At 39.8% G+C, this 27,976-nt stretch overlaps 2 protein-coding genes and 1 long non-coding RNA gene across 7 annotated transcripts; 2 read left to right on the top strand and 1 right to left on the bottom strand.

Moving 5' to 3' along the window:
- The first annotated feature begins 4 nt into the window (after window positions 1-4).
- Window positions 5-17,789, top strand: LOC141777499 (caytaxin-like). 2 transcript variants are annotated; one of them, XM_074651807.1, is made up of 14 exons: window positions 5-972; window positions 1,298-1,537; window positions 4,675-4,781; window positions 6,088-6,146; window positions 7,535-7,762; window positions 8,381-8,539; window positions 10,036-10,138; window positions 10,511-10,642; window positions 10,811-10,897; window positions 11,844-11,942; window positions 12,895-12,930; window positions 13,273-13,320; window positions 13,695-13,741; window positions 17,088-17,789. In XM_074651807.1, the coding sequence occupies exons 3-13, from the start codon at window positions 4,705-4,707 to the stop codon at window positions 13,732-13,734; spliced, it is 1,068 nt and encodes a 355-aa protein (XP_074507908.1). In that variant the 5' UTR covers window positions 5-972; window positions 1,298-1,537; window positions 4,675-4,704; the 3' UTR covers window positions 13,735-13,741; window positions 17,088-17,789. The 2 variants fall into 2 exon arrangements, with proteins under 2 accessions (XP_074507908.1, XP_074507909.1); XM_074651808.1 differs by lacking the exon at window positions 5-972 and having other exon boundaries at window positions 1,070-1,537.
- Window positions 10,836-27,963, bottom strand: LOC141777503 (uncharacterized). The gene is made up of 3 exons (XR_012595908.1): window positions 27,878-27,963; window positions 27,444-27,645; window positions 10,836-10,973 (listed from the first exon to the last, which is right to left on the bottom strand). It is a non-coding gene; the product is annotated as an uncharacterized LOC141777503 (long non-coding RNA).
- On the top strand, window positions 18,410-22,741 carry LOC141777497 (nicotinamide riboside kinase 2-like). Of its 4 annotated transcripts, none has more exons than XM_074651800.1 (10): window positions 18,410-18,636; window positions 20,033-20,192; window positions 20,332-20,381; window positions 20,488-20,578; window positions 21,262-21,310; window positions 21,542-21,716; window positions 21,824-21,895; window positions 21,977-22,083; window positions 22,250-22,335; window positions 22,428-22,741. In XM_074651800.1, exons 3-9 carry the CDS (start codon window positions 20,356-20,358, stop codon window positions 22,333-22,335), a joined length of 606 nt encoding a protein of 201 aa, XP_074507901.1. In that variant the 5' UTR covers window positions 18,410-18,636; window positions 20,033-20,192; window positions 20,332-20,355; the 3' UTR covers window positions 22,428-22,741. The 4 variants fall into 4 exon arrangements, with proteins under 4 accessions (XP_074507901.1, XP_074507899.1, XP_074507898.1 ...); XM_074651798.1 differs by having other exon boundaries at window positions 20,030-20,192; XM_074651797.1 differs by lacking the exon at window positions 20,033-20,192 and having other exon boundaries at window positions 18,411-18,636.
- Window positions 27,964-27,976: the final 13 nt, after the last annotated feature.

Genomic DNA, 27,976 nt, shown 5'->3' with positions numbered 1-27,976 from the left:
GTTTATGAAAAAAAAAAAATTTGAGGAGAGAAATGGGCATTACAGCAACAGAATATTAATTCATATTTGATCAGCGCTGTCTAGTTTGACCGTTTGATTGGAGCTTGGGAATGATTGACAGCTGCCTCCGTTGAATGAACAGCCAATAGGAACGCTCTCTCTCTGAAATGACCTGTGATTGGCCAAAGTCTCCCATCATAGGTTAGATTTATAAAGCCTGAAAGAAGAGCCATGAGGAGGTGCAGAAGTCTAGTTATCTCTCAGAGCACTTGAATTACAATATGCTGAAAGGTTATTATGGAATTTTTGCCCAATGATACCAAAAACATTCTGCCTACTGCAGGTTTAAAATGAGCCATCAAAACAATGTCTGTCTGTTCTTAAACACCTAAAGCTATCTACTCTATTTTCAGCATTTGAGCGATACCGGATCTTTGGGGAAAACAAATGCTTTTAGTCACAAGTCTGGGGCATGCTGCAGTGTTTCAGTGCTGTGCAAAGTACCGTTATTAATAGAAAACTGTAAACACACCCGAAATGCTTTTCTCTGTCAAGCAGCCAATGGCAGGAGAAGAATAGGAAACTGTGGCTGCCCCCACTGGGCGATGAGTGCAATGCCAGAGAAGAGAGAAGCCACTCTGTGTCATGACATCGCCCAGAGCTCAGTGCAGCTGTGAGGAGAGAAAAGGAGGGAGGATCACAGCTAGGGAGCAAGAGAAAAGGAGGGGGGAATTCATGTGGAGGAGGGGTTTCATCTAGAGCGAGAGAGCTTAAAAGAGGTGATGAGAAAAAGCAAGAGAGAGACTGTGAGGGAGGAAGATGCTGTTGCCAGGGAACAGCGGTGAAGTAGAAACGTCCATCTCTCCCAGCTCATAGGAGGATAGAAAGATGTTAAATCATGGATGCAAAATGGACTGAACGTGAGGAGAAGGAAAACAGCTGATCCTGACACCCTGCAGCCTCAAAGAGAAGGTAGGCAGGTGTGATTACATAACCACCACAACACATACTGGTGACATCATCACATCAGGATTAGAGCCTGGGGTGGGGGCATTAGTGGTGGCAGAGGGAGGAGGCGGGGTAGATGAGGGATTCAGCAGAAATAAATGGGAGGAAGAGAGAGAGAGAGAGAGAGGGGGTGATCATCATGAGACAAGCTAAAAGGGCAGGATTATCTTTTGAGCAAAATGCTGTGTGGAATCTGACTGGCAGAGGAGACTGAAAAGATGAGAGCAGGATGGTGATTGATATGTGATGACCCTGAATCTCCTCTTAACCCTTCTCTCTCTCTCTACAGGAGGATACAAGTTCTCTCTCAGCCTCCATTAGGAGCATCAGTGAACAGCAAGAATCATCCAGCAGCCCAGATCCTGAACACACCAGTGTCCCACCTGCAGATGTAAACAGTGATGACGCTCACTCTGCTCAGGCAGATTTAAGGAGGAGGAGGAGGAGGAAAACAAAGAGGAGCGTCTGAAAGCAAAACAGGGAAGCTGTCAACACGGCGAAGAGGAAGTCTTCCTCATCATCACACTATGTGAGTACATTTACATGAGCCATGATTTGGCTGGTTTTGGCTGGATAAAGTGCCTCTCTTCAAGGGGGTAGATTCTCAATCAATGACATATTTAATGCTTTGTTTCGTCATGCTACTGTTTGTGATTCAAATTATTGAGACAGTGTCTGTTTCCATTTGTCAGATGAGGAAAGGATGGCAGTCGTGACAGAGTAGCTTCTCTCCTTTCACACACATTTTAAGGCCCTGAAAATGTCTCAGTCAGCTTCTTTATATAAGTAACCTACATGAACACACCGTTTCCTGACAAATTTAAAACATTTTTTATTATTTTACATTAGATATTTATGTTTCTCTGTGCTCTTCTCACTTGCTTGAAGTGGACAGAGCTCATTTGGAAAAAAGGTGGTTACTTTCGTGCACCTATCAGGATTTTAATCTGATCAAACCACAGCCCATTCAGTCCTGACGAAGCGGATTAGCTGAGTTTTCAAGTGTTAAACTCTTATTAAATGATACCTAAATATGTTTTTACATTTGCTTGCTGCTTATTTAGTCATACATATTTAATGTTATGAAGAAATACTTATGATTTGAAGCCAAATAACTGGGGCTTTTCTTGTCTGTAAATTTGCAATCAAAACAAGTTGAGGAAGGCTGCACTCGTGATGTATCCCCTCGCCTTGCCTTTTTTATCATCAGTGGCTCTATTGATGCTTATCTCCAAGCTGCAAGCCATGTAAATGTTTCCAAATGCAGAGGAGGAAGGAATGCTGTGATGTTCTATTCAAGTTGAAGCTCTTCTGCTCCACTTAAAATTTGCTTGTCAAAGAAAGAGACTTAAAAACTAAAAAAAAAAATGCTCTCCACATATAGCACTTTCAGCTATTTGCTTTCCACCTCTGAGACAGATTAGTAGGTGTTTGGTTTATTAGACACAACGCAGTGAATAGGTCACGAGATAGTGTTTGGGAAATGAAGGCTGCTCTGCCATCTGGACTCAAATCCCTACCAAACACGTGCTCCTGCATCATTACTTTGCGTCCATCAATCAGCAGTTCACTGTATGAGCAGCTGAGCCTCGGCAAGAGACATCTGCACAGACAGCAGACCACACGCACTGATCTGCGCCGGTTTCCGTGTGAATTTTCCACTTTATTCTCAGCAAGGCACAACCCCTCTTTCATTCTTTATTTAGCAGGGAGAATGATCAATCTGTTCCACAAAGCTTTTAAAGATCAGAGTGAACAGAGAACAGAGGAAGGAGACTCAACGTGTGACTTAGCCAAAAGGATCTTTATCAAAGTGATGTTTAAGGATTTCCCCCATCAAGTTCATATCAAACACTGCGACTTTCTTATGGGATAGCACAGTGTAAACACTCTCACCCATCGTTTTAGAATCCAATCACAACACAGCAGCATGTAGCCTGAGGGCCGGTGCCTTTTAGACCTCGGCTTTTTTTAGTCTCTGATGTGTCTCACTATAGCACATCAGTGCCATCCCAGTGGACAAATGGACTGTGGTTACGTCTGCCGCAGCATGAACTCTGGCTGGGACAGTGATGTATGGACACTCCTCCCCCCATACGCACATTTCCGATACAAGACTCATACATGATGTTCACTCTGTGCATGACTGATCCTTGTATGACAGCCCTCAACAACCACCAACACAAACATGAGACACAGTAAAGCTTTACGTCACATACCAAGAAAAGGCTTTAGGTGGAGACTTCTGATTTGGTTATGTAAAATATGGAAGTTCAGATGATTATATGCTTTATGGCAGCACAGATGATTTTCTCGTATCGCCCTGAGGGGCTGTATGAGCAATGTGGTGTTATATTTGTGTCTCTTTCCCCAGAGATGTAGGAAAAGGAAATCCACTGGGTCTTAGTTTTTACATTTTTGTATTTATTATGACATTGTGACAATTATTACCATGGCAAAATAGTACTAGTGTTTCAAGAAATTGACTTTTTGTTGTGATGTTGGATTCGTCATTACGCCCATGTTACGTTTTCTAACAGCTTTCTAAAGCTATATATTGTGGATAAATTGGCCTTTACTTGGCCTCTTTAAACCTGCAGTAGGCAGAATATTTTTGGCATCATTGAGCAAAACATCCATAATAACCTTTCAGCATATTGTAATTCAAGTGTTCTGAGAGAAAACTAGACTTCTGCACCTCCTCATGGCTCTGTTTTCAGGCTTTAGAAAATCTAGCCCGTGACTAGTGTACTGTTTAGCTGTAAAATGAGAAAGGCTGGCGGGCAGTGCTTGGTGTTTCCTCAGCTGATCTCAACATGGCTGCCAGGTCACAAACTTTCTCATTTTACAGCTAAACAGTACACTACAAGATGTTTCTGAAAACATTTGAGGCAAGAAATAGGCATTACAGTAACAGAATATTGATTCATATTTGATCAGCGCTGCCTAGTTTGACCGTTTGATCGTAGTTCGTGAGTGATTGACAGCTGCTCAGAGACGGCAAGGCTCCACCTCAGCTCTGATTGGCTGTTTTTTTCTGGTCTGTGAAAACTTGCAGATGCCATTAGGAGCACCGGAGGACACAGAGGCACATGATCTTTTTTTCAGATTTCCTGTCTCATGCACTACTGTCAGAATACTGTATAGTGATTGTTTTATAAAAATACGTTTTTTTAAATCATATTTTCTCCAATTTTACCTACTGCAGCTTTAAGGGTTATTCTAGCAATTTAGTATACTGCTTCCATAAGGTTGTTTGACATGACAGACAGATTTAAAAAGAAACGGTAAAAATTGAATCTTTAATAAAAAAATCTATCCTCATTTTTCCTCCCTAGTATGGTCCAAGTAAGCTCCAAAAAACACTGAATCCTACATTTCCCACAATGCAACCGGATAGTGTCTTTAATTAAACCCTCCCTGTCTGGTAAACACCCTCGTCTTCCAAACTCCACACCTTCAGTCTGAACACTGGCTGTCTGTCTGACTGGTTTATCTCAATTATTATAAGTCTCAAAATTCCGGTTATTCTGATGAAATCATCAGGGTTGCGTAAAATAGGTGGAGTGCCCCTTTAAGACAGCAGCAGGTACTGTTTGTTTTAACAATATTTCAACATGTGGCTTCCTGCTGAATGACATTGTTTCATTTGTTTGTCAACCACAGTGAGCTGAAGCCCGTCCTCCCTGGCAGAGGATGGGTACAGCAGAAGCCACTTTACGCATGGACAACATGGAGGTTAAGGACGAGTGGCAGGATGAAGACTTCCCCAGGTACTCCTCTCTCTCTCTTCCTCTCTCTCTCTCTCTCTCTCTCTCTCTCTCTCTCTCTCTGTGTGTGTGTGTGTGTGTGAGCAATTTGTCTGATTTGTGTGGAGGCTTTGACAAACAGGCCCAGCTATGATGGGAAGTTAGTCACGTGTTTTGAATGGTGAAAGGCGGCAGGTGTGTTCTTTCCTTGATGTAGTGTTACGTGATTATGTCGGATCATGCCAGTGAACTAAATAGCAGCTTGCACAGAGAACTAAAAAATGAGGACAAGTCAAACACGTCACGGTGTCCAGCAATGGAAAAATAGTCGGCCAACCACTGTTTTACTGGCAAGAATCACTTCTGCAGCAGAGAGAAATGTGTTTGAGCAGAAGAAACAGATTATTTATAAGGACATCCAGTGTATTCACAACATATTTAGAGTTTATTACATAGTAGTTTCACACTATATCTGTCTGCTGCAAGTTGTATTTATAAAGTATAATAATATAACAATGGTATCCTGGTAGCTCAGTCTGCTAATGTTTATACAATACCAACACATGTCATTAGAGATAAGAAGAGTAATGGGCACATACTGTATAACAATTTAAACAGGAGTCTTATAGAAGAGAAACTGCTTTTACACAGTAAATCGTTTTTCTCTTCTCACTGTTTAATCCACTCTTGAATATCTGTGGGAATTGTCTTTAACTTACCTCGACAAAGCTACTGACAACATAATAACAGCAATTATCTCAACAGCTCCATCAGCTCGCCCATACTTGTGGTATTTTAGGGCGTGTTTGTCTATGCATGCACGACTGTGTTAATGTCTGTGTGTTTCTCTGTCTCTGTATGTTTCTGTCTGTGTGTGTGTGTGTGTGTGTGTGTGTGTGTGTGTGTGTGTGTGTGTGTGTGTGCTATCTACTACAGTATAATCTAGCCCTCTTGTGCCCCCAGCACTGAGGGTTCAGCTGTCTTATTATAATGTCAGAGGGGAGTTGGTAATTACAGTATTTTCTCAAACAACACATATTGTTTCCAAGGACACACTCTTGTTAAATAATAGCACCACACCAACAACAAAAGACTGAGAGCTAAAATGCTCACACTTTATAGTTTATTTCACTTTTTTATCACAGCAAATTGATTTGAATGTTAATGCTTTATAACTAGCAATTACAAAAAGACCAAAGCAATCATTAACTTGGTAACAGAAAAAACAAAAGGCCAGAGAGAAACTATGATTCCAATATACTGTATGTCATTTCATGTTTTATTTCTACTGTATTGTATTTATGCTGTATATTGATGTCTTTCTCTGCAGGCCACTACCAGAAGATGGATATGTTGATTCTTCATGTGGCCTCTCTGACAACAGAACCAGTAAGTGGAATAAATACACAGCATTGACTATATATTTAACTATATACTGTAGCAGAGGTGTGGACTCGAGTCACGTGACTTGGACTCGAGTCAGACTCGAGTCACAATCAATTTGATGATTTTAGGCTTGATTTGACAAAATCAAAACTTGACTTGCAACTCAACTTGGACTTTAACACCATGACTTTACTTGGACTTTGAGCCTTTTGACTTTAAACTTGATACCTTCCCCCCAAGCCCAAAGATTAGTAAAAAGTATCATATTTAAAAAGTGTGCCACTAATCAATTGATTTCCTGAATCAACTCACGTTAACGCTATCCATCCCCAGCAAGTCAACACTTAATCCCCCAGATCTTTTTTTATGATACACACTTGTTTTAAAAAATTTTTTTAAAAGCACTCATGATTTTTGTAAATTGAATATATTATTACTCTGTTGTTAGAGGTGTAATATGTAACAGTTGTCGGTTGGTGTTTGTAAACACACAGCATTCAAAGTTGGCCACCAGCCGAGATGGAGAGAGAGCAGCGATGGTGGAGTGAGCTATAGAGTGAACGGAGTGAGAGTGCTGTTAGTGGGTACAAAGCAGTGAGTCAGAGAAATAAAACGTTATTTTTTTTATTGTTTCACGGTAGTTACCTTCTAAAACACAAATAAACACGCGACTAACTGTGCACACTTCCGCACAACCCTGCGGGAAGGTGCCGAGTTGCCGGATTTTGAATGAATGCAGCCGAAAGGCAGGCTGTCCTCTCTGCCTGGTGTGTGTGTGCCACGGTCAAACTGACACACCGATAGCAGCACACAGCAGAGGAGAGACAGAGGAACATGGGAACTCACAGCGATGTAACAAATCCGTTCTCATCCATCAAATACGGCCGCAAGGCATCTAAAGGGGGACTTGTGGGACTTGAGGCGTGACAAAGCGGTGGTGTTTGACCACCTGAGCGGGCGGCGTGCTGTTATTTGCTGGGGGTTACACCCCCACGTGGGGCCCAAAGGCTGTTTGCAGACAACCAGAAGCGTCCCGAGTAAATCAAAATAAAAAGAAAAGAGAACATACAGGCAGAGGGCTGCAGGGTCTCTGTAGATACAGGTAGCACCACACACTTCTAGTGGGGCGTAAATGATGATTGAGAGGGATTCTTTTTGTATCAGTCTCTACATTGTTTTTTTAGGAAATTGTTGCAAATAATACCTTAAAAATGGCATTACATTTGATGAGCGTTTTATGACTTGTTTAGGACTCAAAATTTAGGACACAGGACTTGTCTGTCTTGACATGGGACTTGAATGTAAAGACTTACTTGTGACTTTGCAAAACAATGATTTGGTCCCACCTCTGCTATATACTGTATCTAAACTTTACTGGCCCGCCTGTCCAGATCCTCCCACCAGTCTGAACGTGGGCGAGTCCATGGCCCAGCGTAAGCGTCGCACTCTGGTCGCCCCCGACATGAACCTGTCCCTGGATCAGAGCGAGGGGTCGGTGCTGTCTGACGAGTTTCTGGAAACGCCCGACGACCTGGACATCAACGTAGACGACATCGAGACTCCTGATGAGACCGACTCGCTGGAGTTCCTCAACAATGGCAACGAGCTGGAGTGGGAAGGTCAGACGGAGGTCAAATGATATTGACAACTTTAGATGATCAATATTGAGGAAAGCACACATTTTTTTTAAGGTCAAGGGACTCAGACGTCATATGTTATCTCCCTCCGGCTGTCCATTCAACTGTCAAATACAGCAAAAATGAAAACAAACACTGAATATCGTGATTACTGCTTGGCTAGAAAGTCAAGGCTGCTTTTCTTAATTCACCAAATTATGTCTAAAGCAGCTGAATGTTTTGATTCTTAAGGAAATATTTCCATCACTGCTGTGTCCTCTGTGTCCTTGACCAAAGAAATTCTCAGTCAACTAACACTCATACGATTTTTGTCAACTAATCGATTAGTTGATGTAATCCACAAAGAATCACACAAAATCACTACTTTAAATCTTGTGTTTAACAGAGATGTGCTCATAACTTTCTTGGAACTAATCGACCAAGAGTGGGCAGTCTTAGTTACAAGCTATGAATCACGTTGAAGATTTATAGCAGGCAGTGACAGCCAGTTCCAACTCCTTGACCCTTATCTGCCTCATGCTGACTTCAAATATGTTAAGGAAGGCAGGTGGGGAAGGAAGGTTAAACACTCTGACCATCTTTGTGTCACCTTGTGTCCAGATGACACTCCTGTGGCCAATGCCAAGCGTCTTCCAGGTGAAAGTGAAGAGGAGAGAGACTCATCAGGTCGTCTGTGGCGAACAGTGATCATCGGTGACCAGGAGCAGCGGATTGACATGCAGGTCATCCGATCGTACCTGAGGGTGGTTACACATGGAGGTTAGTAAACCAGTGTGTACTTGTATTTAAATACCTGAGTGTCTGTGTTTACAGGGAGCTTGTGTGTGTGTGTGTTAGGATTCATCCAACAGTGGTTTTGAAACACCAGTACTAGCAGGACAGTTTTAGATCAAAGTTGATGATATAGCAGTAAGTTTTTTATGCAAATATTATGAACTTGGAAGAAGAGTTTAGAGTTTAGAGCGGTGTTGATTCAACTTAAATAGATAGATTTATTGTCCACCTCAGTGGAAATGTGTCATTGACTTATGAATACAGAAAAGTTACATACAATTCACATAACAAAACACACCATTAATACATGCAAATATACAATATATACAGTAGTACAATGGGCATGTAGCAGCTCGTTATATAAATAATAAAAGAGAGCACATCTTATAAAATAACGTAAAGTTATTTAAATATAATGCAGTCATTCTGAGTTCAAAGCCTGTATGACATGGGGAATAAAAGACTTCTTATTTATGTTGCGGCTGATCTTTGGGACTCTAAATTGAAGGTAAGACGGAAGCAGCTCAGGTTTTGAGTGTAGTGGATGTGAGGTATCTGCAGCTATGTGTTTAGCATTCCTGTGTACAGCACTGTCAAATATATTGCAAAGTTCTTTCTTTGACTTGTCAATCAACTTCCATGCAATATTAACTATCTTGAAGAGCTTGTTTTTGCTCTTGGCACTCAACACCATGCTGTTGTGTTAAATGACAAAATGCTTTCAACCAGGCTTTGGTATGCTATTTCATAGCTCTTCAGCTTCCTGATTAAAAGCAATTACAGATAATGGATGGATGATTGGCTCTCTTAAAAATGCTCTCTAAGTTCTCAACTTTATGATCATTTTAGAGGACGTAGTTTGTGGTGTTTTTAAACTGTATTATACTGACATGTGTTTCTATTATTTTGTCTACTCTCATTGATATAAATGTAGTGCATGGTGGACAAAATAATAGAAAAACCTTAGTGCATTTAATTCACCTGTGCTAAACACGAATAATGGATTTTTGTACTTGCTAAATATTTGAATTTCTGAATAGCTTTTGTGCCAGTTATTACAAGTCTTCACCAGGAATGTAATAGTCCTATCAGGTTGGAAAAGCCTGAAACAACATTTAGACCATAAGAGGACATTAGAACTCGTAGAGGAAGAAAAGAAAAGAAAATTATTTATACGGCACATTTCATGCAGAGAAAGGAAACTCACGCGCTTCACATTGAAAATATGTTTAATGACGTTAACCAGACCCAACCCACAACAAGCAAATCATGAATGAAAGTAAACATTGAAAAGAAAAGTTGTGAGCGACTGATATAACATACAACTGAAATACAACATGCAAATAAAGTAATTTTGGCATATAATATTTTTGGGGTTTTCATAGTTTTTCAGACCTCATGATGATGCAGCCAGTGTCATACCACTCTGCCAATACAGCTGCCATCATACTGAATGTGTGTGTCTCTCTCTCCTCTTTCAGGTTACTATGGCGAGGGTCTGAATGCCATCATCGTGTTTGCAGCCTGCCACCTTCCTGACAGCGGCTGTGAGGACTACACGTACATCATGGAGAATCTCTTCCTGTAAGATCCCCTCTGGTCTCTTAAGGGACTCTTTGACAGCAGCATGCTGTATTATGCGCCTTTTTATAACAATATTCTTCTACTTTATTCTTTTCTTCACTGTATAATTGATCAAAGGACGTGACTGGAGAACATGTCTCCATAAAATATGCATGTCGAATCCTATTTGAAACGAGTATTAACATTACATGCTGGTAATGAAAGATGAATAAGTTTAACAACACTTATCTTGGCTTCATGACTTTGTGAAGTACATATCTGGATTGGTTCCACTTAATGTGAACATAGGAATTCGGTCAAGTAAAGAGTTTTCATCTTGTATGTTACTGTACAGTCTTGAGTCCGATCTGAGCTTGTTTGCTCTGTCCTCAGGTACGTTGTGAGCAGCCTGGAGCTGCTGGTGGCAGAAGATTACATGATTGTTTACCTGAACGGAGCGACTCCTCGCAGGAAGATGCCCGGCATCAGCTGGCTGAAGAGATGCTACCAGATGATTGACAGGAAGTAAGACAGACAACATATCAAAACAGTTTGGGAAAATGTGATGGAAATGACAAGAGAGTCACGAATGTAAAACTAATGTTGTTGATGCTAAAGATAAATGATGATATTATGATTGAAATGATTATTAGAAGGAGGAAAGCATCACAAACACTTGAATGTCTCCTGCAGACTGAGGAAGAATCTAAAGTGTCTCCTCATCGCTCACCCGACGTGGTTCATCCGGACCGTCCTGGCCATCTCGAGACCTTTCATCAGGTGAGGGTACATTCAGTGTGGTTCGTAATTCATCAGGCTATCTTTGAGTGGCTGAGAACCTCTTCTCCAAACACATCTAAGGAACAGGCAGAAGATACATTAAAGTCATGACATAATGATCCAGTTGCGTATCGATTCAGACCATCACAGAACAGAGCTCTGCTACAAGGCCTGGTCTTGATGACACTGATATAGATATATATTAAAGAGTATATTTATTGATTTCCAAAGGGTCAAAAAATCAAGGATTAAGGAGCATAATAGAAATATGTACCCTCTTTTCCATCTTACCCTCAAAACAGAACACATTCTCCACACACGAGAGCCAAAAACAAAATAAATGAAATAAATAAAATAAAATATATAAATAAACAATAATAAATAAAATAAAAATATATAACATATATAAATGCGCATACACATACATAAAAAAGGGGGGGGACAGAAGGTTTATACAAATATATGTTTATATGTAAGGGATAATGTACAGCGAGACGGTCATTGTTGTGAAATAAACCCCGACAGGGCGATGCTGCCCGTCTTGCATCGACCCTGTCAGGCCGGCTCGCTGTACCTTTTCCCACTTAATACACAGCTACTTACTTAAGAAATCAATAATTTGACACAAAAACGGTCTGCCAGAGTCCGGAAAGGAGTCCCAGATGTGAAAAAAAAGTTTGTCCTTGAGCCAGCAGCTTATCTTCTAAAGGAATAAGTTCAATAACACTCTGAATCCAATGCGAGACTGTAGGGACAGAGTCTTTAAATCCACCAAATAGGTACGAGGGACAATTCTTTCTTAAATATAATGTCAATTTCTTTACATACTTTGACCCAGAAGTCATTAATGAGAGGGCATTCAACAATACAGTGGAAGTCTGAACCGTCAGTCATTTTGTAATATTAATTTGTGACAATAATTGCATGTTGTTGATGTTTTCTGCAGCGTGAAGTTCATGGATAAGATCCGTTACGTTCACACCCTGCAGGAGCTCGGTCAGATCATCCCCATGGAGCACGTACAGATCCCTGAGTGTGTGTTGCAGTAAGTACTCTGAGCCACCAAGGGTCACCGTTGAGACACTAAACACGTCTATCACAGCCCATGTTATGTATTGCATGCTTAGAGTAACAACACCCTGAGAGAACTCAACCTGAGCCAAGCTGTGTTTCATTCATCAATATTTAGTCTGTGTCATTGTCAGCATTTGTAGTTCTCACTGTTTATTTGAATGTACTGGAACAGCTGAAACAGTAGATGATGGAGATAATGTGCAATATGCTAGCAGTCACTACTCTAAAGCAGCATTCAGACTTTCTGTCTGTTGTTGCACACATCAGGTATCTCAAACATAATACTAAAAGAACCCATGACATTCACGTGCTACGCACATGGTTCCCATGGGGCCTTCAAATCCTTGAAAGTTTGTGAATTTGTGTTTTTTTTTAAAAAATAGATATAGACATGGGTCATTGAAAGTGCTTGAATTTATATATTTTTTGCAAGAATAGAAATTTAAGTTATTTTGATATTTTATTTACTTGTTTTGCTGTACTGCGTTAGAGAACAAGAAGAGACCACATTATTATTATTATTATTATTATTATTATTATTGTAACAGTAATTAACCTTGATCCGTGTCTCAAACTATGCTGTGTTGTTTTTTTTGAATTTGAGGAAATTGGGCCTGGAAAGTCCTTAAAACAATTCTTGAATTTGATGTTTAAAAAGGTGTGAGAACTCTTTTAGGATTTCTAAAAAGTAAAAACTCATATTGGTTTTTAATCAAACTGTGGGTGGCTGTGCCTTGGAATTTTAGCTGGGTGAGTTAACCAGAGGCTTTGGGAAGACCTGCAGTGAATACTTAAACTCAGTAAACATATGATTTACAATAGCGCCCTATAACTTCTATAACTTTTAGCTTCTTTGTATGCTGTAGTTAGTATGTTGATGTAATGATACATCAGTCCGACATTTCTATTGTCATTTTTTAAAGGTATGATGACGAGAAGGTACGAGCACAAAGGGAAAGGTGAGCAGTAGATGTTCATGTGATTTTATATAAAAATGTATTATGTTGTTGTTGTTGTTGTTGTTGTTGTTGTTGTTGTTGTGAATGCAACTTTTAATTTGGAGGAGGATTGTATTATTTCTTCTTTCAAAAGATACATAATCTCACTTTAAGTGTTTAACAACAATAAATAAAACCCTCTTATATACATCAATCCATTAATGTATCCATTAATTAAACCTCATCTTCATTATTTTTTATGCTTTTTCTTATGCTATATATATATTTTAAGAGTTTTAATGCTTGCTCTTTTTCTTGCATCTAAGCATTATTGTTATTAATATTTGCCCGTCTTACTTACAGACTTGAGCAAGAGCAGCAGCAGAGCAACTCAACACTGCCTAAAGAAAGGTGACCTCATTTTAAAGTACATACAGTCCAGTGCCATTTTTGGATTTTTTTTTTTCTACTTCAGCACAACAACACGGAGAATGTTCAGACAATTTGTTATTTTATTTACAACTGGTGGCTGCTAGACGCCTGGAGCCATTTCACTCTCACATACACTCAGTGCAACTTCATATCATTTAGTCAGTTAAGATACTGAAACAAGAAAGCTCCCTCCATTAGTATCTACAGAATGTGATGGAAAAGGCTGATAGAAAGTCAATCTGTGTGTTTCTTCTCTTTAAATTAAGTGTGAGCATCTTGTGCAGCCATGTGTATACGACCAAGATAAAGATGTATATTTACTTATGGCTTAATATTTAATCTGTCATTTCCAGGCCAAAGTCAACGATAGCAGAGGTTGGCCATGACATCTGACATTAAGGTAAAGCTTCTCGCTGACATAACTGCCTCCACAAACTTCACCAGGCTGGTGTGTAATGTCAGCCCGGTGTAACTAATCTCTGACATACAGGGAAATATTCTCGTCTGCACACGCACACACGCACACACACACACACACACACACACACACAAACACATGCTTGTGTGCACAAACGAGACACGATCCAGTAAATCACCTAAATGCTGGACGGCCAATGGCTTGTCTGGGGTGTTGGGTCACTGACACCAAAGGTCCAAAGGGTCAGCTCTCAGTTCAGAGGTACCGAGGTCCAAGAGTCAAGTGAGACCACAAGCAGAAAAAAATGAGATTCCTCAGATCTCAGTTACTCTAAAAAGATGTACAGCTCATTTACTTTTTCAGTCACGAATAGATCTGCAAGGATTAGTCGATCAGAGGTAAATTAAGTCATTGATCAAATAAAAAATACAGAACTTTTTAGCTTCTCAAAAGTAAGAAATTGCTGCTTTACTTTGTCTTAGATTATAGTGAATTAATATTTTGTGGTTTTGGACTGTCAGTATGAAGGCCATTTTTCATTGTTTTCTGATGTTTTATAGACCAAATAATTAATCTGTTAATCAAGAAAATAATCAGCAGATTAATCGATAAGGAAAATAATCATAATCGCAAATCAATCACATCTGTAGTTTAAGAATAAAAGTATAATTTTAAGTATAATTTTTTTCTTTTTAAAATAATTTTTATTGGTATTTTTTCATTGTAAACGGAAGATACTCAAGTTGTTACATGTTTTATAACCATATGTAACATATAAAAATAATAGCATATAGACATGGCAAAAGCAGTATGTATACACATATATATATCTATATATATAAATATATAGATATATATATAGATATATCTATATATATCTATATATATATACACTCACCGGCCACTTTATTAGGTACACCTTGCTAGTACCGGGTGGTCTTCTGCTGCTGTAGCCCATCTGCTTCAAGGTTTGACGTGTTGTGCGTTCAGAGATGCTATTCTGCATACCTTGGTTGTAACGAGTGGTTATTTGAGTTACTGTTGCCTTTCTATCATCTCCAACCACTCTGCCCATTCTCCTCTGACCTTTGACATCAACAAGGCATTTCCATCCACACAACTGCCGCTCACTGGATATGTTTTTCTTTTGCGGACCATTCTCTGTAAACCCTAGAGATGGTTGTGCGTGAGAATCCCAGTAGATCAGCAGTTTTTGAAATACTCAGACCAGCCTGTCTGGTACCAACAACCATGCCACGTTCAAAGTCACTTAAATCCCCTTTCTTCCCCATTCTGATGCTCGGTTTGAACTTCAGCAAGTCGTCTTCACCACATCTAGATGCCTAAATGCATTGAGTTGCTGCCATGTGATTGGCTGATTAGCTGTTTGTGTTAACAAGCAATTGAACAGGTGTGCCTAATAAAGTGGCCGGTGAGTGTATATATACAGTATATATATATATATATATATAGAGAGAGAGAGATATATATATATATATATATATATATTTACATAATAGAATATAAGTGTAATTTAAAGTACATCTCATTCATACAGTAGATAGTTCGCCCCAGGAGGAAACTGAAACATGCACCTGTTTCTTTACTTACTTTAATCACTTTGATGTTTTGACTCTGATGAAGATGCAAATTGCCTCAAAATGTAACTTTAGTACTGAAGCCCGTGATCATAAATATAAAGTAAAGAAACAACCATGTGTTTCCTTCTCTGAGAGTACTGTACCAAAGGTTTAACCACAAATTGTAATGCTGTATGATTACTGTCAATCATCAAGTCCAGCTCATGTTTCTCTTTTGCCAAGTCATGTCTCAGGTCTTTAAATTCAGACCGCGTGCGAGTGCAAGAAATGTTAGCTGATCCTCAAACATCGTATTGCCATCTTACCCCGTGTTACATAAATCACATCTGCTGATCTCTTTAAGCCTGCCTGCACACAACCGATCGATTCTATTTATACTGGGCTGTACGACTGAGGTCTGGCAAATTGATCCGCGTCGCACAGCCCATTCTGAGATTGGGGGAACTACCCGCCGCCGCAGCAGCAGGGTGGTGTGGGGTGGGTTATTTTAGAAACCCTCCCCACACCCCTGTCTGTGCTGTCCTGCTGACCGTTCCTATCAGCCTCCATATATCAAAGGAGCTATCAGCCGTAGGACTTGCTTACATCCCAGGAATGGACACGGACACCATCTCCTAACCAAATGCCAAGGGAAAGAAGCAGGGGGGAAAATAAATAGGCATGTGTCAAGTTGGATCTAGTTTAGATTTAATGCATTTTTATTGACACACTGCCAAATTTAAAGGACCGATATGTAATACATTATCTGTAATAAATCATAAAATGACCATATGTCATCAGAGAATCATGCTGAATTTAAATCCTGGCTTCTCTAACAACAATGCTACAGCCAGTATGCTCTTCTTTTCTTTTTGTTTTGGATCTGTGTGATCCCGTCCACTGCACATTTCAACATCCTGTTTGCCACATATGAAACAAATTGGCACGCAAACACAGCCTTTCTGCAGCCATGGGAGCAAGCAGACAAACTGGATCAAACAGAAATAACTTAACGTTAGATTAAACTCCACCTGAAAAGCCTCGGTACATCTCTCTGTGGTCCGTGTGCAGCTGAGTTATCAAGGCAGCGAGTATTTGAGACACAGCCGGTGGTAGGGCGACCAGATTCCGACACAACAAAGCTGGGACAAAGAGTATGTTTGTGTGGGACAATGTGGGACTTGTTACCAAGGCTGAGAGGTCGTCTGCAATTTTGATATAATGTCTCTCTAACTCAAATAATAAACATTTCTATTCTGCCCCTTATTATGTAACATCTCTATGCTTTGCCCGAATGCATCCATAGATCGGCACGTCTCTTTTTGAGCCACGTTTCCTGTGAGACTCGCTCGCATGTACTGTGCCGCTTGGCCCACTTCTATAGTTTCACAGTCTTTGTTGTAGCTGCATTTCTTTTTCTTTGTGGTAGTTTTCAGCATATTCTGCCTAAATCTGCATTGCTTGTGACTTTGTGGTGACTCGCAATTTTCCCTGTTGGGCATAGCGTAGCAAAGACGGTGACAGGTTCACTTGCAAAACTAGAGCCAATGAAAATGTTTTTGAATGTGGACTGCTGTTACCTATTTTAAGACGCTAGCTGTCAGTGCTATATGTTGCTCCCCTCAAGGATTATATAGGAAATGTTGTATTTGTGGAGATGCACAGATTTCATTTGATGTCTTTCAGACTGTCAGGATAAAGGTGACAGAGAAGAAAAACCAATGAAACTGTCTGTATTTGCATTTCAGAGCTTTAAATCGAAGAACCAACGGGGGACATTCATTCATTAAAACGGGAGCCAGCCTAGACCGCCATCTCGCGCTTAAATCTCCTGGATGCAAGACAATCATTTCTCCAAAACATCATTTTCAGTGACATGCTTGCTTCTAACTAAAAGTTCATTTACAACCAAAGCATTACAGAGTATAGCTAAATGAATCTGCATGTCAAGTTGAGCTTTATCTGCAGCATGACTTCAACTATTTAAATGAAAATTTAAGGACTTGAATGAACAGTCAAGCATCTTCCTACAAAGCCGGGAATATCATCCGTTTCTAAGTGTACATACTTGTATAGATATTTTTGAGAACGGCGTTTGCACAGGATATTTGGTTTTTAATTTGAGTGGCATGGTTATTATTTGGTTTCATGGCCGTTTACTGAGAAATAATGTGCAATGATATTGTTCTTCTTCGACCTACAGTAGATGTTACTGATGCAAACGTGTGTCAAGTTTTCCAGAGTTTGATATGCAGGTGGCATGCTTGTTTATATCCTTCTGTCTCATTTGTTTTTGTCATTTGTCAAAAGGTACTTTTACAAGAAGGAAAACATACATTGTTACAAATGAAAAATTAAATATATTTAAAGAGAGAGTCATATTAAAGTGTTATTTACGAAAATGTGCCATTTACTGTTTGTAAAAAAATAAATAAATGAATGAACTAAAACAAGCTTTTGTCACCTTGTATCCAACCTTGACTTCTTATACAGAACAGATGCACATTACAGCTTATATGTTCATCTTTTTATTGCCTCTAAATATATTCCAGTTTGATCCAGAATGTTTTTGACAGGCAGTTACCGAAGAGTTATTAAGAGGCATAATTATGATTTATTAGCGTGTCAGTATCCTTTGTGTCCCCTGACATTCGGTCATAATTCTCCTGAGGTGACTCTTCTTTATTTGTACATGTTAGGCTACTGTGATCACAAGGTATTAGCACAATACATAACCCATAATAAACTTTCTCCTGCATGTTCTTTGATTATTTATTTTTTTACCATTAACTTGTTTAGTCTATTGTATAAAGTCATTTTAGCTTAGCATAAAGACTGAAAGCAGTGAGAAACCGCTACCCTGGCCAGGCCGTCACCAATGGGGTCAAATGTGTGTTTATAGGGGAAGTTATGTGGAAAGTATTAGAGACTATTAGAGCCAGTTTTCTTTTGTGTAAATAGTCAAAACAATATTGCAACCTATAGTGGTGACCTCTGTAGGCCATAGAAAATAATAGGACTACAATTCCCACGTCGCTCAAGCCAATTAATAGAGTCAGGTGTGGGTAATTTGAGGCTGTAGACTGTTGATGATAGTTCTCAACCATTTAACATAAAAAGATTTAAGTTTGCTGATCAGTTTATTTCAGTATATTTTGATCAGTTCTGCCTCTTTTGGTTTTGATTGTTGTAAATTTTCTTTGTCGAATGTGTGTTTGGAACAACCTTGATTTATTTCTGATTAACCGTACCCTTTGCTCCTGACAAGCCAAACCACAAAAGTCACCTTGCACAACCGTGAGTAAAGCAAGCCAAATAACTTGAAAGATAATGCGTTGGAAATGTCTATTATGTACAAAGCATCTAAAGAAGGAAGCTGCGACACCTTCTTAAACCACAAATTAGCGTTTTCACATCTCTGTTTAATTACTGAGCTTTTGGCGTGTTTTTGAACTTTGGTGTGAGCCAGGCTAGCAGTTTCCCCCTGCTTCCACTGTTAATGCTAAGCTAAGCTAATCACCTTATGGCTTCAGCTCACTAGTTAATGCACAGACATGAGAGTGGGATCAACCTTCTCATCTAAGTCTCTGCAAACAGATTTTCAAAAATGTCAAACTATTCCTTTAAGCCTGGATATGTTGGTAAATTGACACCATTCTGTGGGAAAAATCTTAAAAAGTTGTTATAGGTTGGATCTGGAATATTACACTCAAATTCTAACTGTGACAAACAAAATGCTGTTCAAGTAAAGGTTTGTCTGTCGTCTGACTAAGAAGGAAAAAGTAGTGTGATTTAGTGCCCTACAGAATGTCTGAGCTGATATGGGACAGTTTTGTAATCCCAGAATGCAGCATTTTCTGTTAACTAACATCAGAATACAACACATCAACGCTGCCAATCGCTTTGATATAAGAGGCAAAAGAAATATTATCATCACATGGTGTCAACAGGCATCTCCTCTGCATTGGGAATGTCACCGGAGTGAAACATGAAACCATGTGTTCTGATAGCTGAGACTCAAAGTTCACCTCTTTCACGCATACGATTACAGAGATACCAATCTGTTCAAAATCCTGCACAAACATAATGAACTCAAGGTTAGACTGCTTAATATCCGGAGGTGTTTAACAAACATGATAAGTTCAAAGACATAGACGAATGTTATCAGACCTATAGCCGTGACTCGAGGTCACATGGTCGCATGGCTGGCGGCCATGTACTCCAGCTGGTTGCATCAGAAAAATGTGTGACGCAGCAGGCCGACACACAATAGCCGACTAAATATAGAGCTTCTGGTTTTCACCCACCCGGAGCTGTCTAAGCATGGAAAACTTTCCCTCTAAAGCCAAATAATGAGGTTTCTCTCTGAGCTGGGATGCAGATGGGTCAGTACTTTTATACTCTGACATGTATAACAGTAAATGTTACTAGTTGTACAATTTGCAGCCTTTATCTCCTCTCCATACAGTGCTTTTTCTAAGACACTCTTATGATAAATGACTTCTGCACTTAAATTACATCTTACTAAACAAAGATTTTACGCTCTAAACTATCAGCTCCACCAGCTTTCTTTCTGAGACTCCACATGACTGTGGCTCTCTCCAAAGAGAGACTTAATGTTGTGTTTCACAGCTTAGCCCCATCATCATTTCTTTATTATGTGTCTATATGTTCCCCTGACCCCTGACAGCAGCAGGTGGAATATTTGGGATCTACTTTCATGCAACCGTATGTCCTCCTCCTCCTCATTGGTGCTGCGCTGGCTGTAAAGCGGCAGCTTATAGGCTGCAGGAAAAAGGGGGCCGATTGGTTTGAGAGGCTGTGACGCTGCAGCTAAAGCCTTTATATGTCCGGTGAGGAGATTGTCTATCAATGAAGTAGTAAAAGGGGGGAACGTCTGTGACAGAAGAGAAGGAAAAGGTTTTTTAGAAGAAGCCTTTAATAGACTGTTTGCTTTGGGTGGGTTCCCTTCTTTTATTTACTGAATTCCAGAGGTGACCAAGACACAAAGTCAAAATGAAGTTCATCATAGGCATTGGAGGGTAAGTCTCATTTCATTTGTTCACTTTATACTTCTGCTTGTCTTTTAGTAGAATGTAACTCACATCTGTGTGGAATGAAATCTTAATCTTTATCTTAATCTTTCAGAGTGACCAACGGTGGGAAGACCACTCTAACAAATAGACTATTAAAGACATTACCCAACTGTTGTGTGGTGCACCAAGATGACTTCTTCAAGGTAAGCTGAATTAAAGTCACCATTATTATGAAATTTAAGTCACTATATATGTTCAGTTTAAAGCTACTATTTTATTATATTAATGTTGAGTTAATGCAAGTTTTGTATTTGATATATTTCATGTTGCTACGTTAAATTTGCTACGTTAATAAAGCGCCAGGCTGACCTGCAGATGTGCTGTCATCACAGTAGCCTAGTAATACATCTGGCTGATTGTCTCCTGGACAGCTAATCAAAGGGCCGAGCGTCCCCACTTAAAGTCAGACTTTGTCCAATCCTGTTGCAAATTCTGCAACCAAATTTTTGCTAAACCTCATTTGGCTCAAAAGAAGCCAGATGTTTTATAACTCTACCACATGCATCTTTTCGTGCTGCATTCAGGGCCCGTAAACACCAATTGTTTTTAAAAATCAAAGTGACTGGAGGTCATTTTTCCACTGATATTGCATGTTATACTGCTACAACGATACATCGAGGGCCGCGCGACTGCAAAGAATCGAAATTGCATTTTCCAGTTTGCTAAATGAGCTAGCATCCATCTTTAAAAACACTTTCGTCAACGCAAAACAACAGCGGGCGCTACTTTTTGTGGAGACGAGTCCTTGACCTGTCCTGTCCAGGTGTGATCAGCTCTGGCTGGTTACTAGGTTGCAGCAATGTTTTATTGGTGACTGTTATTTCAGAAACCCGATCAAATAGAAGTCGGGGAGGACGGCTTTAGACAGTGGGATGGTAAGAATGGATTTTGCGTAGGAAAACCATGCAGTAATGTACTTTTTCTTTCCTGCACATTTCCTCAGTTTGGTAAAATCCTAAACTGTTTGATATTCTGTCATCTATTCTGTGAATGCTGCAAACATTCACTAATTGTGACCGATGTGTGTAAAAGCACATTGGTGAAGCGTGCTGGTTGCATGTGTGATGAAGCCTGCTCTTCTCTCTCCTCTCCTTGTTCTGTATCAGTGATCGACGCCATGGACATGGAGGCTATGGTCAACACTGTGAAAGGCTGGCAGGAGAACCCAGTCAAATTTGCCCGCTCACACGGCGTCAGCGTGTCACCCGAAACTGAGGAATCCGACTCGAAGGAGGGGATCCATATTCTCATAGTGGAGGGGTTCCTCATCTACAACTACAAGTGAGTCGCTTGCCATCTTATTAGTTTTTCTAGCTCTCAAATTTACCCCACAGGCCTCTTGACCTCTGAAGCTTTTCACTAATCTGGCCCTCGGTTCCCCTCTGCAGGCCTCTAATTGACATCTACGACAACTGTTTCTACATTTCCATTCCTTATGAGGAGTGCAAAAGGAGAAGAAGGTAACAAACAATCGCCGTGACTTTGACAATGAAGTGTTGGACGAATTACATGCTATAAAATGACTCAATTGTTTTCTGCAGTACAAGGACATACACGCTCCCTGACCCCCCCGGCCTGTTCGACGGCCACGTCTGGCCCATGTACTTGAGACACAGGAAAGAGATGGAGAACAACTGTGACAGAATAGGTATGTTGAGCATATTGCTCACATCTGAATCAAAATATCAACTACCCTTCATGTGCTTACAGTGCTTCTGTCTCCCTATCCACAGCGTCAAAATAAAAGCAGAATATTCCCCTCTCTCCCGTTGATATAACTCTCATTCACCTTTAATTTGTCTTTCTCTGGACAGAGTACCTTGATGGGATGACATCTAAGGACGATATCTACAACAGAGTGTATGAAAGTGTTCAAAACACCCTACTGAACAACTTATAGGTAAATAAAATCTAGTATCCGCTACATTTTCACTGACAGTGTGACAGCATCGGTGTTCGTAACTTCTCTCCTCTCTCTCTCTCTCTCCGCAGCAACACGGGGATAAGAGTGGATTTGTGTATAGACTTGTAAATATAACTTTGCCTGAATGTGTAACACCAGTTCTGCACTTCTAGCCTGACTTGTAAATAGTTAATCCTGTAACTTATTAAGAACTAAAGAAAGAAGCGCCGTGTTTTGTATAGTCCTGTGTAACTTTTTGTAAAAGATAAGCCACCTCTGGACCGCCCAGTGTTGAACATCAGGGACAGATCTCCACTCTGATCTTGTTGTATGTAAACATACGAAATGCCCACTGGGACGAAGGGAATTGTGTCTCGCAACCAAATGAAACGACTGAATCTAATTTGAGTTTCCTGTTTTCATTTCACACACACACACACACACACACACACACACACACATACACACACACACACACACACACACACACACACACACATCTATAGCTCCTATAAAGGCCCTATTCAGAATCACAACCTCACATTTTACAGCACAAACATATAGAGTATGTAAGTTGAGGATGACTGATAACATCCTGCAGCTCTTGAATGAGACTCTTTATCACCCAGATCAGAGTTAGAGCCTCAATAAAAGTGGCCTGCAAACTGAATGAGGATGTTTTCCTCTAAAACACAATAGATGAACTATTGCAGTTTACAGGAAGGAAAAGAAAGAAGGACCAATAAAGGTGGTCTGATTTAAGTTGCCATTTTAAATGTTGGGATATATAAATATCAAAATAACATTTGAGCTTCTACAACTAAAATGAAACAAACAGGAGCTTTTGTTGTAGTTGTGTGTCAACACAACGCAAGGAAAGCAACTGGATTGTTTTACTCGCCCATACTTATTAAAGGCACTTTATGTTTAATCATCCACTTAAGCCTGCAGTAGGCAGAATATTTTTGGCATCATTGGGCAAAAATTCCATAATAACCTTTCAGCATATTGTAATTCAAGTGTTCTGAGAGATATCTAGACTTCTGCACCTCCTCATGGCTCTGTTTTCAGGGTTTAAAAAATATATCCGGTGACGGGAGACTTTGGCCAATCACAGGTCATTTCAGAGAGAGAGCGTTCCTATTGGCTGTTCATTCAATGGAGGCAGCTGTCAATCACTCACAAACTCTGATCAAATGGTCAAACTAGGCAGCGCTGATCAAATATGAATCAATATTCTGATTGACAGCTGCTCAGAGACGGCAGGCTCCAGCTCGGCTCTGATTGGTTGTTTTCCTCCGGTCTGTGAAATCTTGCAGATGCCGTTAGGAGCACCGGAGGACCCAGAGGCACATGATTTTTTTCAGATTACCTGCCTCATGCACTACTGTCAGGATATAGTGATCGTTTTATAAAAATAACTACTTTTAATCATATTTGCTTCAATTCGATCCACTGCTGCTTTAAAGTGCCTGGAACTGGATTTGTTATGCTGCACTCCATTGATATCTATTTAACATTACATCTATAACTTCAGTAATAAATAGTATTATAATTATTGTTTTACCTTTTGAAGATTGGAAAAATAATTAGTCTAGCCATGACCTAAATTTGGCCTTGGGAGTCTGCCATACAACCACAACGTCCCTGCTTCAATTCCAGCTGTTGCACGTCATAGCCCTCTCTCTCTCTCTCTCTCTCTCTCTCTCTCTCTCTCTCTCTCTCTCTCTCTCTCTCTCCACCTTTTTCCAGTCTGCCTCTGTCGACAAGAAAAATGTAATTGTCAACCAATGTGGAACACTTATCAGGACACTGAATAAAAATATCTGCATCATGTTTCTGTAAATCATGTTCAGTCTTGCTGGGCAAATTCTCTTTTCACTTGCATCTACACAGGAAGGTCCTTGTTATTATGCTTCCCTGCTGTGCTAACAACACATCCAGTAACGTTTCTCTATTCTAGCCTGTAGCTTTGGTGAATAAACTGCTTTATTTTTTCCAATTGCTGGCATCAACTTAATGAAGACATGGAGTGAAAGTGCTTGTCCTTTTCCCTGATAGGTTACCACGTCTCTAAAAGATCAAATGTCCTTTTAAAAGTCACCGACATCGCTCCACCCTCAGCCAACACCGTCTGCACAGAAATGAGGGGAAACGGCAGTAAATTTTCACTTTTAATGATATTTCAATATTAAAAAGCCAGTGAGTTATATGGTCACCTTGAGGGCCGTCTGTCCTATCTGCAGCTGACTACAAAGCATGAGCCATAAAGCAAATGACTTGTGTCTGACCGGCAGTGATGACTAAGACATTACAGGATTTATTGTCTGAGCATGCATTAAATATTTAGTGTCATATAGGCTTTCTCTGAATCTCTCCTTCTTCTGATCTCGCATACTGCACATGACCCTGGCACAGCCACAGAGGGTGTGCTGGGGGGGTTCAGTGTCTTGTGATACGTTTCTAGGAGTCTTTAGATGCCAGCAGTTGGCCTGGAGCAGAGGGGGGCTAGTTTATATTTAGGCCAAGTGTCCGGGGTGTCAGGGGAATATATGTAACGAGTGTACAGCCAGTTGCCGATTGCCACACAGCCGCCTGCTCTGACTCAGGGGCCAGTCCCCACACGCCACCACCGGGTGGGTAAGGCGAGAACCTCGGGGTCCCACGTCACCCGCCGCCTTGGCAACCCCCGAAAGTACAGCCGTGGCATCCATATTTAGGTGGAGAGGGAGAGGTGCGGCTGTCACATGTCTGTGAGTAAGAGAGGACCGCTGAGGCATGTGAACAGTTGTGGTCATGCCACTGAAGTAATGACAGGAATATTTATGGCTGCCTCGCTGTGACTAAATGTGAGCAACTAAAGTCTCCCTATTTAGCATTAGTAAGCCCTATTTAATAAATGGCTTATCACACACAATAATGTAGCTGTAAGCAGGTGTAAGGACATTTTAACTGCTTATTAAAGGAACAGTGTGTAACTTTCAGGGGATCTATTAGCAGAAATGGAATCTAATATTCATAACGATGTTTTCATTAGTGTAGAATCACCTGAAACTAAGAATCATTGTGTTTTCGTTAGCTTAGAATGAGCCCTTCATATCTACATAGGGAGCAGGTCCTCTTCATGGTGCTCCGCCATGTTTGTACAGTAGCCCAGAACGGACAAATCAAACACTGGTTGACAAATACATTAATAAACACTTGTATCTGCTTACAACTACATTATAGTGTGTTATAAACCAGGTATTAAACCTGCAGTACGCAGAATGTTGTTGGCATCATTGGGCAAAAATTCCATAATAGCCTTTCAGCATATTATAATTCAAGTGTACTGAGAGAAAACTAGACTTCTGCACCTCCTCATGGCTCTGTTTTCAGGCTTTAGAAAATCTAGCCCATGATGGGAGACTTTGAGCAATCACAGGTCATTTCATTGAGAGAGCGTTCCTATTGGCTGTTCATTCAACAGAGGCAGCTGTCAAATACTCGTGAACTCCAATCAAACGTTTAAACTAGGCAGCGCTGATCAAATATTAATTAATATTCTGTTACTGTAATGCCTATTTCTCGCATAAAATGTTTTCAGAAACATCTTGTAGTGTACTGTTTAGCTGTAAAATGAGAAAGTTTGCTCCGGCTGGTGGGCGACGTTTTGTATTTCCTCAACTGATCTCGGGTCACAAACGTTCTCATTTTACAGCTAAAAAATACACTACAATAGGTTTATGAAAACATTTGAGGCGAGAAATAGGCATTACAGTAAGAGTCACATTGTTCTGGTTGTTTTTACACCACTTTTATTTGCTTGTTGTTGTTGTTGTTTTTTTACTGGAGCTGGTTTTGTGAATGTGGCAACGGTTCCTTAAGGTGTTCTTTTTTCTTATGTTGTATATCCTCAACTGAACTTTATTTATATAGCATCTTTAATACAATCATGCAGCCAAAAGTGCTTCACAGAGCAAGACTAAAAAAAAGCACATACAAAAAACAAAAAATAGGCAACAATAAATAGAATTTTGCAAGACTAAAAGTTACAACAATAAACAATAACATTAAAATAAATAAAAGTCGCGGGAATAAATAGGCTCAAGCGATAGAAATAGTATGAAAACCAATGATTAAGGTATTAAATGATGAGGCACCTAAGTAAAAGCCAGGCTAAAAAGATACGTCCTAAGGTTTCTTTTAAAAGAGATCCACTTTAATTTCATGATATTTGTAAAAAACATGTTAGAAGAGATAAGGAGATACACCGTTTAACCAACATTAAAAAAATACTAAATATCACATATCATACGCCTTAAGAACTACCACTAGTTTTTAAATTGTCATCCAGCATACAGTTTACTGAGCTCTGCTTTTTATTCTGCAGATGAAAACCAGCCTTTTGGATAAATCTGACTCATTTACACAATTTTGGCTTTAATTAATGTGTGCTGGCTCTGATAAATAAAGTTTATACTGTACAGTAAACTTCATTCATTAAAAATCTATAGTAAAAATCAATAAATATATTTAGTTTAGTTAGTTTATCCAGTTCTAAAGAAAAATGCATAAATGACTCTTGCTGCCCTGATACTTTATGTTTGTCTTCCTTTTCTGTAACTGCAGATATTTGATCTAAAAGACATTTATTCAAGCGTTAAAACAGAAGTAGCAGCAGTCACACACAGTAGAGCTTAAAGGCCAAGGTAACCGCTTAACAACAGGAGGTATTAACATTCGGGTTAAGGGTCCACTGGCGAAACGGTTTTTAATAGCTCACATTTTAAGTGCTCTCAACATTAGTTTGTCACGTGTAGATCGACCAAAACGTGAGAATAGATACAGCAGAATGAAACGTGAGGAGAGCTGACCACGCTGATTCTGGTAAAAGTTAATTAACGATAAGCAACACAAGAAACCTGATGATCTGCAGTCGTCAAGTAACATATAATTCATAATTTATTAGACATTTCTATTTTAACTCAGGTTAGAAAAAAAAAGAAGTCAGTTTTATTTAAGATTTTACAATTGTTGCTTTCAGGAGGAACTATATGTTCATATAATGGGACAGCAGAGTTCAATAATTTTCATTTTTTCCACACATTTTTTCAGCATCTCACCTGTATTTTTTCCCCATGATCATGTGGTAAACCCTCTGGATCTATCATTTAGTTGTAAACTCCTCAGACTGGCAGTGTGAGGCCTCAGGGGAAGACAACAGGTGTATTCCTTGTGGGGCAGTTTTCTTGTGGTAAAACCATTTTAAGACCATCATCGTCGTTTAATCTCACAAGAAGCAAAGCTGTGAGCAGCCCTGGATACCTAGATTCATGAGATGATATTCAAAGCGTAAAAGAGTTAGTCTTTCACTCGTGGGAAAGATCTGCTGCTGCTGCTGCTGTAGGCGTACCATGAAAACAACCACAAACTTTATTTTATTCACAAGCACTCCTAGTTTACAGTCAACATTAGTTTTTGTGGCAACATTTGTTGTGATTTGTTTACTTCCAGGTCAGACACACAAGTAAAGACTCAATTCAACGTTAATACTTACTGGCTAAACTTTGTGGGTTACATGTCCTGCTCGGGAAGTCTTGTGCCAAACCAGTGCCTAGGATCTGTGGCTCTTATAAATCTGGACTGCAGCAGGGGC

This window comes from Sebastes fasciatus, chromosome 11, assembly GCF_043250625.1.
Source record: "Sebastes fasciatus isolate fSebFas1 chromosome 11, fSebFas1.pri, whole genome shotgun sequence".
Taxonomy (NCBI): domain Eukaryota; kingdom Metazoa; phylum Chordata; class Actinopteri; order Perciformes; family Sebastidae; genus Sebastes; species Sebastes fasciatus.
Note: the sequence above shows the minus strand (reverse complement) of the source record. Positions and strands in the feature narration are given on the sequence as shown.